The 13779-nt window shown below is 42.9% G+C and overlaps 2 protein-coding genes across 9 annotated transcripts in view; one reads left to right on the forward strand and one right to left on the reverse strand.

Moving 5' to 3' along the window:
* The window catches only part of TAF15 (TATA-box binding protein associated factor 15), a 29181-nt gene extending 21635 nt beyond the window's left edge, over window positions 1-7546 (reverse strand). Inside the window, 2 exon segments of the mRNA XM_067717308.1 lie at window positions 875-914; window positions 7306-7546. Coding sequence (XP_067573409.1) covers window positions 875-914; window positions 7306-7546 — 281 coding nt within the window.
* Window positions 7507-13779, forward strand: part of MMP28 (matrix metallopeptidase 28) — a 33298-nt gene continuing 27025 nt past the window's right edge. For 4 of the 8 annotated variants that reach the window (XM_067717309.1, XM_067717315.1, XM_067717314.1 and 1 more), the window contains exons 1-2: window positions 7509-7618; window positions 8090-8236. The gene's annotated coding sequence lies outside the window, so the exon portion shown is untranslated. Of the gene's footprint in view, window positions 7619-8057; window positions 8237-13779 lie in introns of all 8 variants that reach the window. The other 4 variants (XM_067717313.1, XM_067717316.1, XM_067717311.1 and 1 more) reach the window with 4 other exon arrangements.

Below are 13779 nucleotides of genomic sequence, written 5' to 3' on the forward strand. Positions count from 1 at the left end.
TACATGCAGCTTTCTCGGAGTTGAACTTTCTTTAATTTTAGTGCATATAAGCTTTAACAAGTCAGAAACAAACTTTCTGAATATATACCAAAGAAAAATAAAACATATGCCAAAAAAAAATCTTACTATTTTAGAGCTATCAAGTGCTAACAGAATTTCTTAACTTTATAAAACATATTTCATTGATAAAACATTTGCTAGTTGCCTACTATGAGGGTCTATCCCATGAGAATAAAAAAGTCAAATCAGTTTTGTTTTCATGAAGCTTAAAACTTGATGACAGAAGGTATCTGAGATGCTTTTCTGAATATCTCACACTGAGCTGCAAAACACTTATACTACAAGTGAAGGCTGTATTTCTGGTAAGCAAGAGAATCCTACTGCATGTATACATTCACATAAAAACAGACTTTTCTTTTTATTGTGAGCATGGTGAGGATGATTTTAAAAATGCTAAACACTTCTATCATAGTGCTTCAAGAAAATCCACTCTAGAAAAAACACATTTAGCATATTATATACAATCAAAAAAATTAAATGCTTTTTCTAAGCTGTTATAGTTCAACTACTTAAATCCTTTTAGTAATTGTTTCTTCTAAATAATTTCTTAAAGAAAACAATCTTTATAATACCTATGAGATTCATTTTAATCTCTAGGGGGCACCTATATTTACTGATTCAAACAGCCTTTTAAAAAAAGAAAAATATCTTACAGCACCTATGTACATAGGCTGACTCTTTCCCCTTCACAAGCTAAGATTTAACTCTTTTAAGACGTCAAGATACCAAAGCTTAAGAGGAAAGCCTGACTAAATTTATCTTTTTTCTCAGCTCTACTCGTTCATGGTATTATTGAAATGTACGTATACTTTACCTTTGCTGCTCACCCCCAGACTGACCGTAACTTCCGGAATCTAAAACACATAAAAAGAATTTTTAGTCTTATTTAAAATTAGGCTTCCCTCAAAGGCTGACTTTAGCTCTTACAGATGAAATGTGATAAGAAAATATCATAAACTACAGAAAGAAAAACTAGAAGTTAAAAATACAGTGCAAGGAAAAATCTGTGCCAATAGTATTAGCTATTTACAGTAACTACAGCTTTGAAAACAACTACTCTACAAACATGTCCTGATGGTCACAAAAACCAAGTGAACAAATGAGAAAGTCAGTGAAAAACCCATCCTTTCAACAAAAACTCAAAAGCTCAAGTTATATTATCTTTATATATAAAAAGATATCTGTTAAAAAAAACTAATCAGGATCAAAAAGGGGAAAATGCACACTCTAAGATAAATCCCCAGGATTACATTCACGTCATATCCTTGCCAGCCTAACATATACACCATTCCCTTGGATTGGATTGGATTGCTTTGGCTGTCAGCAGCAACAAAAAGATCTCCAAAGACTTGGTAAAAGCAGCTAAGCCACTTGGTATATACCGACTCAGCAATACTTACCTCTAGCTTCCTTGTTGGCAATAAAAACTACCAAGGAAGGCATGAGTTGAGTAATATACGTCAAAATAATAATAATAATTTGAACTGTGAACTTTTCTCAATACTTTAAAGTGTCGGTTATTCCAAAAATTTTTGAAGAGGCTCTACCCTCTAGGCTTCTCCTCAGAGTCAAATGAATGACCTAATTTTATTAGTGATTGAGTAAGAGAAGAATATCATATGAAATACTCTTTCAACTGCAAAAAAATGACTGATAGTCTTCAACTGCTATTAGGCCCAACCTCATCTAATCTGAATAAAACTATTTGATGTTGAACAGTTCTGAAAACCCGCCAAATATCAAATCACATCAATGACTTTTTCATTCAATTCATATAAAGCTACAATATGAAAACACTGTCACTGGCTGTATAAGTGGGTGACATCAAATTTGCCACTTTTCTACAGTAGAGATCTCCAATCAGACTGAACAAGAATTTTTTTAATCCTTAACTACTAAAATATTGAATGAAATCCTGACACAAACTACTTCTTTTATGAATGTGGACATAAGGCTACATGAGATGAAAAAAAAAATTGTGCATCACTGCCCATAATATGACTAGATTTGTAACTAACCAAATAAGAAAAATATGAAAAGAATACAGAACCTAACTGGATCATAAAGAGATTAGATGCATCTATCAAATGGCAAACGAAGTTAGTTTCAACCAGTTCAGAAACTAAAAAGGATTACTGTGGGAGGAGGGGGTGTATGAATAAAACAAATATACATACACTGGGGATGCATGAAGCTTTAAGTTAAATTATATCCCAAGGCAATGACGTGGGTTCTCCCAGTGACAGAGTGGAGTCCAAGACCTTATTGTACTTTGGCTCAGGCAAAAATTATAGAAGTACACAGCACATATGTCATATGACCCTGGCTTAAATCTAATAAGTATCAGAGCTCTTAACTCAGTCAACTTCAGCTCTCTGAAACTGTAAATCTGACTTCTTTAGCTGGCTGACTTTAAAACTCTAGAATATAGAAATAAGAGTATTGACCAACAAGTCGAGCTCTTAGTGAAAGTAGATGTTTTACATTCACCAGAGAAAATCAGTTTATAAATGTTATTTATGGCATTTTAAACAACTGCTCATTATGACTACTTGACACTTGAGCCTTGTATCTGGGCCCATGAATTATTTAGAGGTGCTTTTATTTCCAAGTGTATAGGGTTTTGACACTCTTTGTGGTTTTGTCTTCTTATTCCATTGCAGCCAGAAAAGGTATTTTCTGTACTATTCCAGGTATTTGTTAGGATTTGCTGTTTTTCGCTTTTCCCCTTGGTAAACACTTTTACTTACATAAATGTCTCCTATGTGCTTGAAAAGAACTGTATTATCTAAATGTTGAAAGAATTCTGTAAATCCATAAGATGATGCTTGTTAGTTCTATTATTCATATTCTTACTCATGTTTGGTCTACCCGATCTATTAATTACACAGAGTAGTATGTTTAAATTTTTTTTCATTCCCTGTTTGACTCTGTATTTGTCAATTTCTTTCACTGAGTGTTTTTTTGCTTTCTACACTTTGAGGCCATATTGTTAAAGCACATAAAAGTACAGATTTACAGCTTCCTGGTGAATTTCCCTTTTTTTTCTTTTTTGAATTTCCTTTTAACATTACATGAAGACTATCATTAAAAATGTCCAAACTTTATTTTGACTGGTAATGTAACTAAACAATCTTCCTTTTGGTTGATGTTTGCCTGATTAATATTTTTCTATCTCTATACTTTTAACACTTCTTATTCTGATGTTTTAGGTGTGTCATTTTTGAGAGCATACATCTAGATCAATTTTTCCTAATGTGAAAATCTTTGTCTTTCAACTGATGTTTTCATATTTTTATTATTGTTACTTTTTATTTATTCCTACCAGCCTATACTAGACTCTCTACTTACCAGGGTCTTTTTTTTTCAACTCCTTAACTTCCTTCTATTGGATTTTCCTTACTCCCTTTCCCCCTCTACTGCTTTGGAAGTTAGACGTTCAAATTCTGTTCTTTTAATAAGTCACTATTCATAATTTAAAGAGTATGTTCAATTCTTAACATGCATTCTTGATAAAGGTCAAAATGATCTTCGACCTCCACTAGCATACAGGAACTTTAATGCTATAATGCCAATCACAGCCTTCACCTATTATTTTGCTTCCACTTTAAAACTCTAGATTCCACACAGTCAATACTTTTGATCTACTGCATTTGCTTCCTCTGTATCTTTTTGCATCCCACTCCTCCCTTTCGGATTTCTTTTATTAGTTCTTTCAGCAAAGGCCTGAAAGTGGTATTCTTAGTCTTTTATTTGCGTAAAAAAGTCAAGGTCAAATGTTATTTTTCCTCTAAATTCCAAAGATCATTTAGTGGCTTCTTAAAACTTCTAAGAAGTCTACCAATCTTACCTTTTCTCTATTTCCTCTGATAGGTCTGTCACTGGTATTTCATAATCTGCAGTTTCACATTTATGTATCTAGGTACGAATTGATTATGTCTCATGTTTGAGACTACTGCTTCTTGATCCATCAATTTTGGAAAACTCTCAACTACCTATTAATTCTTCACCATTTACTCCTTCTCGAACTCATATTAGATATATGACAGGACTTCACAATCTATTTCCTATACTTCTTAAAATTTCAATTTTCATCTTTATCCTTCTGAACTGAATCCTGGGTAATTATATCTATTTTCTACCTCACTAATTATTTCTTCTGCTAGGTCTATCTGCAATTCTACTTGGCCACTTTTTCCATTTCTAGAAGTTACACTTGACACTTGATTCTTTTTCAAATCTACGTAACCATTTTCCACGTTTTGGTCTTAGGGTTGATTACTTCTTTTAGGTTTCTAATAATTTTAAACACATTAATACTCGCTTTCAGACTATCTATTAGGGATTCAAATACCATCTGTCACTCTCATTTTGGCGAATTGTCTTCCAGAATTCTGCAATGTTTTACAGTGAACTTATGTTCTGCAAGGCTTGTTTTTTCTGTAAGATTCCTCGTGACCTAGGCTCTGAAATTTCCTCAGAAAAGGTTTTTCGTTTGTTTTTACTAGAAACCCCAAGGTTACTGTCAGTCTAGAACCAATTTTTATGTTAAATTTCTTGGCCTGAGGTTCCCTGGACCTCATAACTAATCTAAATGTACACCGAAACTGTATGAAGCACAGGTCCCAAGTTACAAATTCTCAGGAAAATACTTTTTTCCCTCACTCAAGGCCCAGGCTTCCTTCTTATCTCCTATCCTGGTACAAAGGTTTTTCTAGTTCATTCTTTCACTGAAGATACAGTCCTTCAAACATCCAGGTTTTATGTAAGGGTTCCCATTACATGGCTCTAATGGTCTCAAGGCTGCATTTCATGTCCTTAGTTATTTGGGCAATAAACTCCAAGTCTCTGAATGAGACCTACACCCTTCTCTATGCCTACTATGCTGGCTTCTACTTCATTTCTGGCAGCAGGGGCTCGCCCTTTGTTTTATGTAAGTTCTTGCATTTTTAGCTATTCATAGACAGAGGATTTACAAGTTATCTTAGTCTGCCATAGTGCCAAAAGAAGTTTCTTGACTTCGTAATTTTTGTATGTATAACTGATATTAGATTTAACTTCAAAGGTGTCAGATAATTCACATTTGTCTGAGAGTCTGACTCACAATATTTACAACTCTGATTTATTTATTATGTAAGCATTTATTTTATTACGCTTGTAAGTCTGTCCTGTCAGGCACCTGTAGTGGCTGAGTCAATTTGATAAGTTAAATTTACAATATAGTTTGGAATGTTTAAAGGACTTAACTTAATGCCATTAGTTGTTTAGGGGGGAGTCAAAAGCATTATTCCTATTTTTATACAAAGTCGAAAGTATTATTTTTATACACAAATTACAAAACGTACAGAGTATATAACAACACTAAGTAGAACTTAAAAGATTCTAACTCTAATTGACTTAATGTAGAAACAAGCAATTATTAGTTCTTTTTGACATGAAAGTCAATTTTGATGTTAAAAAAACTCAAATTACAAAATGACAAGTAAGTGCTGTCTTGGTAATTCTAAAGACCAGGGATAATGGATTACCCAGCTCACACACTATTATGACACACTGAAAATCCTGGATCTTACAAATGGTACAGCTCTAAAACTTAATTTTCCATAAAAGCTACCCAGTCCTACAAAAATAAGCCATTGCTTTAAACCAATAATTATGTCAAAAATCGAGACAAGTCAATGGTTTTTAATGAGCACTGTATACACTGAAATGGTAAATTTCTGCATGAAGGTGGGAGAATCTTAAAAAAATTTTTTTTTACATCACGGATGGGTTACACACCCTCCTGAGTGTACTTCTATGTTCTTCTGTGGAGCTTTACCAGACTTCATTCCAAATTATGCAGCTGGTAAAATATGTACCAATGTCACCTTTGGGGTAAGAAATTATTTCTTGCTTGAGCAAGAATTAAAGAGACAAATTCTGTGCAATTAACAGCCTCTTACATCAGGTAGATGCCCCTTCCCCTTAAAGATCAACCTTCTGGCTTAACATCAATGTTAATCTAAAGAATGTTTATCATTTCCCTGTCCAACCAGTCTTGCTAATTTGGTCTCCTCTCAGCCTGCTCCTTCCTTTTTGTCACATATTTCCACTCTTCTGCAAAACTGGATTACCTGGGGTGGGGGGGGGGGGTTGTGTTTTTGTTTTTTTTAATATCAACAAGTTCTCCCTTAAAAAAATGTAAAATACTCTGCCAGCAGTCATTTTCATCCCAACCATATGGCTTTCAGGGACGTGTTCTGCTTTTCCACCTGAAAAGTAACATGTAATTCTCATGATGGTTCCTAGCAAGTGGGGAGCCGGGTCTTTCTTTGCAGCCTGCGATGTGCCCAACAACAGAGGGCCTTGTGTGGCAGCTTGGACTGCTAAGCCAAGCGCAGACCCACGTCCCGGACTTTATATGTCCTGATAAGACCAAGGCCTCTTTTTCTCTTTCACATAACGGGGGTGCCTCTGTCAATTTAAAGTGCTTGATGGAAGACTGCCTTTCCTTTGGTCTGTATGTTTCAACGTAAATGCCACAGGGACCTACAAGAGCCCATCAATAATAAACAGGGCTCACTTTCAAGCGCGTGCAGGAGATAAACAACTGAAGAGGTGAAGATGACAGAGAAGGGTGAAGAGGAATTATACGCAAGCACCCCCATCTCGAATCCGGGAGGCTGGTGCGGAGGGAATAACGACATGTATGTAGGATTTCGTGTCAGGCAACGTCGTTTAAAAGGGCTCCCAGAGCGTCAAGGCCCCCACCTGATGAATGGGTGAGTCAGGAAGGCCCAGCTCCACGTCACGGATGGGGAAACTGAGGGACGAGGCGGCGAGATGACTGGCCGGAGGCCTCGCTGAAAGATCTGAGGCGGAGCGGAGAACCAGAAGCACCGATTCTCTCCGGCCGATGCTCTAATCACGGGCTCCCCCCGCCCCTGCGATGGCGTAGCGGCCTCCGCCCCCCGATTCACACACCCTCCCCCGGGAGCAGCACGTCGCCTCGGGTTCCAAGGACAGGGCCAAGAGACCGGGGGCTCGAGGCGCTCCCGCCGGGATTTGCTGACGGAGAGCGTTGGGAGCGTGCGTCCCTCCAGTCCAACATGGCGGCGGCAGCGTCCGCCCCCCCCCACCCCCACCCCAGCCTCCCTCAGGGCCGGAGACTTTCCCGCGGGGCCCTCCGGTGGGCGGGAAGACGGCCCAACCCCGCCGGGCCCCTTTTCGCCGCTGCCGCTGCTCGCTGAAAGTGTCACCTACCCGACATGACTAACGGCCGCGGCGCAGAGCCCCCACAACCCGCAGACAACAAGGAATACCAGAGCCAAGCGGGGCCGTACTGAACGCGGCGCGGCGATCTGGCCCCGAATGCGGGACTTCGGCAGCCAATCAGAGGGCAGCGGGCGGTACCACAACGCCACGGCTCGAGGGGTGGCTCTGTGCTAGACCAGAACCCAGAGGACTACAGAATCCCCGTTCCCCCCTCCTCGGACGGTACCATTATTGAGAGGGAATTGTGGAGAGGCCTTACCACTGCCGCGATCGGGATGGGGGAGGGGACTGAACCTACCGGGTACGTCTTGATTACAGTCCTATTTTTCACTTTATTGGATCTAATAGAATTCGAGGTTAGGAAGCGAAACAGGAGAGCCTTATAAACGCAGATTATATGGTTAGAAAAGGAAATTTCGAATGGTATGTCCTAGTTCGCTCCGCTTGGGCTGCAGAAGGCTTGAGCCACCGGGGGCGTTGGGGGTTGCTGAGCTCCGGGCCGTAAAGTCGTGACTAACTGCGGGACCAAGTCGCCTCCCGGTTTGTTGTAACTAACTTGCCGAGTAACAGATAGACTACAAGGTGATACTGGAACAAACGTGTGCCTTAAAACGAAATCACACACAAACCGGACCCTGAGGATGTGTCAGGGTAGGGGGTCGAGCTTTAGTTTTCGGTGCTAGGATAATAGCTAATTCTAATTGTCAGGCACCTTGCATCATCTTGTTTAATTCTCACAGCAGACTGATGAAATACTATTCCCACGTTACAGACGAGAAGGCAGAATTCACTTGCCCTGGGTCGCACTACTGGTAAATGGCCAATGTGGAATTGGAATCCTGGTAACCAGGCACCACTGCCTGTGGGTCTAACTATTCTGTTGCCCTGCCTACAGGGGACTCAAGCTCTCCAGTCTGAGGTGAGGCTATGAAAGCTCAGAGAGAGCACACAAGGACATTTTCCCCAAGGGTGACGTGACATCTGATGAGACAAACCATAGGTGATGTGCAGAAGCTGACCACTTCTTAAGTGGGGAAAAGTGTTTTCAATGACTTGGGACTTCCGCGGTGGTCCAGCGATTAAGACTCCACGCTTCCAATGCAGGTGGACCTGGGTTCGATTCCTGGTCAGGAAATTAGATCCTGCATGCCGCAACTAAACACGTGACAAAGAAGATGCTGTGCAGGCAACTAAGACCGGGCCCAACCAAATAAACAAATACTTTTTTAAAAAAGTGATTCAGTATGTTTGGAGTTTACCCAGGAGGGGAGTGTGGTAGGAGATGAAGCCAGAAAATTAGGGGGCTAAAGAGCTGAGACCTTGTAAAGTACATTAGAGTTTGTGCTTTATTGAAGGCAGTGGGTAACTCCTGCCAGATGATTTTAAAGAAAGATCAGATTTGCATTTTCAGGTTGCAATATGAAGAATATATGGAGATAAGAGGTGCCTAAAAGCAGGGAGACCGATTAGGTGACCAATGCAATAATTCTGGTGAGGGATCATAGTGGCCTGGACTTAGGTTGTGGCTGCGGGGATGGAGGTAAGTGAGAAGATCCCTGACATACTTAGGTAGTAGACTGAGCAAGATCTGGTGACCAATTTGGGTGGGAAAAGAAGTGAGAAGTCCAAAAAAAAAGAAGCGAGAAGTCCTGGGTAAATTCTGAGTTTCACACCTGGACAAGTGGGCAGGTGGTGGTGTCATTCACTGTGACCGGGAAAAGGAGGAGGGGCAGGCTGGGCTGGAGGTGGAGTGGTAAGTTCAGAATTACTGCCTTCAGGTCAGAAAAAGAGGCATGAGGTCATCTCTCTTCATTATACTAGCAGTAAATGAGAGCTCAGCTCTAGAGGTAGAGGGTCACAGAGCTCTCTAGGCAGGTCCAAATAAGCAAGGCTAAAGAAATAGAAATTCTTTCATGACTAAAAACAATTTAGCCATTCAGTGTATATATTGAGGAAGGCAACCCCAGAGGAGGAGATGGGCAGGAGAGAATTCGGTTATTGCCAGTGGGGGGAGCAGGGAACACGATTTCTAGGTTTTTCTTCCTCTTTTTTTTTTTCATTTTTTTTTTTAGTTTATTTATTCTATTATTTTTGGTGGGGTTGGGTCTTCGTTGCCACGCACGGGCTTTCTCTAGTTGCGGCCAGCGGGGGCTACTCTTGGTTGCCGATCGCCGGCTTCTCATTGTGGTGGCTTCTCTTGTTGCAGAGCACAGGCTCTGAGCGCGTGGGCTCAGAAGTTGTGGCACGCGGGCTCTAGGGCTCAGGCTCAGTAGTTGTGGCATGCGGGCTTAGTTGCTCCTCAGCATGTGGGATCTTCCTGGACCAGGGATTGAACCCACGTCCCCTGCATTAGCAGGCGGACTCCCAACCACTGTGCCACCAGGGAAGTCCCTTTTCCTCTTTTTGAATTTTTTTAAAATTAGGCTATTTTAAAAGATGGATATACAAAAAGTGTTGCTCATCATCAACCCCTTAAGTTTGTACCACCGTTCATTCATGCATTCTTCACTCAGCTGCCATCTCCTGAGGTCTACTAGGTGTCAGGCCCTGGAAGACCTAGAAATAGAGAAACAGGAAGCAGGATGGCTCCTGCCCTCCAGGAAGGGCCTTCTCATAACAGGGACAATACAAACCTATGATTCCAATAAACTACTGAACATGCTAGAATTGGAGGGTGCAGAGGGTGGTCTGAAAACACAGAGGAAGAGCACGTAGCCTACATGAAGGGTAGAAGGGTTATTAAGGAAGTCTTCCTGCAGGAGATGCCTCCTAAACCGAGCTTTGAAGAAAGAACAGGAGTTAGCCGGGGGAGTGTATATTGGGAACAGCATGCTCCAGGCAGCAAGGGCTGTATTTGCAGAGACCGGGAGAGAAGAGGGTTCTGGGAGTTTTTAGTGATTCAGTCTGGCTGGTCTGTGGAGTTGCAGGGGTGGGGAATGGTGATAAGTGAAAGAAGTAGGCAGAAGCCACATTTTGAAAATCCTTGTGTGCCTTGTGGAGGAGTTTGGATGTTAAATTTAAAACAATAGAGAACTTCTGAGGAATCTAATCAAAGGAGTGACATTTAGTTTTTTATATCCATTATCTCTTTTAATCTGGACAGCCCTGTGAAATAGATATTGCTGTTATCCACATTTTGTACACTGAACACTGAAGCTTGGGGAGGTGAAATTCTTTACCGTGTTCACACAGCCAACTAGGGACAGAAACAGAGCTCACAACCAGGCCTTTGGGCCAAGCCCCGTATTCTTTTTGCAGTGTCTGTGGTCTCCCAGACTTGAAACAGAGAACTCCCAGGTCTGCATTGTTCTGGGGCTTCTTTCCCAAGGGTCCTTCTCTACCACAAACTGACTCCAGATTGACTCCTGTGCCCTCCTGCCTTCCAGGCTTTTGCGAGGATGATTATCTGCCACAAACTTTAACCCTCACTCTATGTATTTAGGGAAGACAGCAGGTACTTTTCATACATCAGCTTTAGCAGAATGCATCTGGGAAGGTCTTAGTAGTGGGTCTGTTTGCCCCTGATCCATTCCTCGGGTCCTCACTTGGGGAGCTGACCCCTGCAAGCTGGTTTCAATTTCATCGATTCCCTTAGGCAGTAGCTTCCAGCTAGAATGGCCAGGGAGCATCTCAGTGGGAAATTAGGTGGTAGAAGAAAGGGAGGATCAAGGGTTATTTCTCCTCCCCCACCCCCCTCTGTCTGCCACAGGAGGTGTCTCAGGCAGCACCTATCTTCTCCAGAGACCCAGTTTCACTTGGTGACCCTGGTTCTTGGACTCCAGAACCCTACCCCTTCCTTCATCCCTCCAGCCTATGGTTGGTAGAGTCTTCTCGCTGTTGATCATTTCTGAGTTGCCTCCACCCTGTTTGGCTTCCCAACTCTTCCACCACTGGTGTAGGGCCTTGTAGGACACGGCAAGGACTGTGAATTTACTCAGAATGAGAAGGGAAACCAGTAGAGGGAGCCATTTAGCAGAGCGCCAATAGGATCTGAGCTAGTTTACCAGGATTACTCTGGCTGCTAGCTTGAGAACAGATTGTAGAGGGCAGGGAGAGGTTATTACTCCCACCACAGTAGAAACCAGCCCCCAGTGATCTTTTGCCTCTTTCAAAATCCTGTGGAACTCACAATTGGACCACATAATTCAGGGCTTGCCTACCTGCTTAGAGACCAATTTGTTCTGTAGTTGGGTTGCATCATTCATCTCTGAACCCCCCAGTGCCTCATATAGCACCTGAAACAGTAGGCACTGAAAAAAGGGGGTGGGGGGGACTTAAATGAATGAATAAATAAATGATGAAAAAAATGGCATGACTTGTCTAGAAACTCCTCAAGCTCAAAAACCTCATCCAGGACTTCCCTATGTCTCCCATGGGGCACAGAGTAAGTGTTTGGTGAGTATTTGTTGAACACTGTAGGCCTGCTCTGTGCCAGGTGCCCTCATCACCCACCCGCACCCCACAGAGGGGTCCCTGGAGCCCCACACCTCCAGCCTTCGTAGAGAGCATGCCTCCCACGGGGATGAGACTGACACTCCGCTGCGGCAGGGCGGGAGGAGGCTCCTTGTGAGTGACCTGCTCAGGCACTTCCTGTTTGGGGTGGAAAGGAACCAGACACTTTCCTGTTAGCACGTCTTTTAAGCAAAGCCACAGATGCTGAACAGGTCCTGGCCCGGCCTTTCAGGCCAGATGCCTGGAGGTTAGACGGCCTTTATGTAGAAGGGAAGTGGGGCACAGGGCCAGATTGGCCAGCCTTTTATTGTGTTCCTGGCAAGTCCCCTGGGTCCTGGTGTGAGTAAAAAACAAACCAGAAGAGGCTGACGCCCTGCAAGCTGTGATGAGGGTTAGGGTTGATGGGGCAGCTCTGAGCCAGAAAGCATTGTTTGGGATGAGGTAGGTGTTTGTGCAATTGTCCTGGGGCAGGACAGGCTTGTGTATGTCGTGTGGATATGAGTGCATTTGAGTGTGAAACCCATGTGAAGAATACATGCAAGTTGCTTATGTCTGTGCACACAATCCCCAGCACTTGATAAGACTGAACAATAATTAATTGTCTAGCTTGCGCCCCATAGTAAATCGGGGTAGTAGAAAAGGCAGGAATTATTATTGTCCCATTTTAGATGGCAGACACAGAGAGGTTAGTTGACTTGTAAGGGTCAACAGAGTGTGAAAAAGGCAAGATTCAAACGCAGGTCTGTGTTGCTCCAAATTTCTTGCTTCTTCCAGTCCCCTAGGAACATGGCAGGTGTGTATGTACAGGATGGTAGAAAGGGAGGTATACTTGTGAGTGTGACCCAGGCTGATGAGACCACATCCACCTGTTCTGGAGAGAGGAGATCTCTCTTCCAGAGGTGGAGGTGTTTGCTAGAAAGTTAGGGCTTCCAAAATTGAATCACAGCTTAAAATGCACAGAGGTTATGGTCAATAATAATCCAGATTATCACAGCTAAAGTCCTCGCATCTCTGGAGAAAGCCTCCTCGTCAGCCCTCCCAAACTAATCTCACATCCTCATTATTCCTCTGATTATTCCTATCATTGTGGTTTTCAGACGTTGATCATTCCATTAGTGCTTTTCTCCAGAGCTCAGAATTCCTTCTGATAACATCTACTTTGTGTTCTGCACATTTCCTGGGGTGAAGGAAGGGGCAGAAACAAAGCTGATTGTTTCTCATATTATGAAGAGAGAAACTGAGGCCCAGAGGGGCCTTGTCCAGGTCCACACATCCTGACTGATTCAAGGGGTCCTGGTCAGGAAGAGGACTCAACGGCCAGCTGTTGCCTTCTATCAGGCAGGAACGAATGACTGGGCAGCTGCCAACTATTCCCCTGGGCAGGCAACTTGCCCAGCCCCTGGCACGAGTTCCTCAGAAGTTCTGTCCACTCTGGGAGGGCTGGGAGGCACTGTGGATCTAAACCGAGCCCCAGTCCAGGAGGAGGGAGGGCGGGGAAGCAGCTCTCTTTGAAGAGGAGCTATGGAGAGGACTGTCGGCTAGTTGGGTCAGGAACCTGCTAAGCCAATATGTGGAGGGAGAGAAGGACAGAGCCAGAGTTTCCTAAAGGAAAACCTAGAGCTATTTTCCTCTTAAATTTTTTTTATAAATGTATTTACTTCTTATTTATTTATCTTTGGCTGCCTTGGGTCTTCGTTGCTGCCCGCGGGCTTTCTCTAGCTGCAGCGAACAGGAGCTACTCTTTGTTGCGGGCTTCTCATTGTGGTGGCTTGCCTGTCTTTGCTGCGGAGCACCGGCTCTAGGCCCACGGGCTTCAGTAGTTGCGGCTTGCGGGCTTAGTTGCTCCGCAGTACGTGGGATCTTCCCGGGCCAAGGCTCGAACCCATGTCCCCTGCATTGGCAGGCGGATTCTTAATCACTGCACCACCAGGGAAGTCCCTCCTCTTAAACATTGGTATCTAGTATTTAGTGATCCAGCAGGTCTGGAGTGGGACTCAAGAATCTGAATTT

Source organism: Pseudorca crassidens, chromosome 19 (genome assembly GCF_039906515.1).
Source record: "Pseudorca crassidens isolate mPseCra1 chromosome 19, mPseCra1.hap1, whole genome shotgun sequence".
NCBI lineage: Eukaryota > Metazoa > Chordata > Mammalia > Artiodactyla > Delphinidae > Pseudorca > Pseudorca crassidens.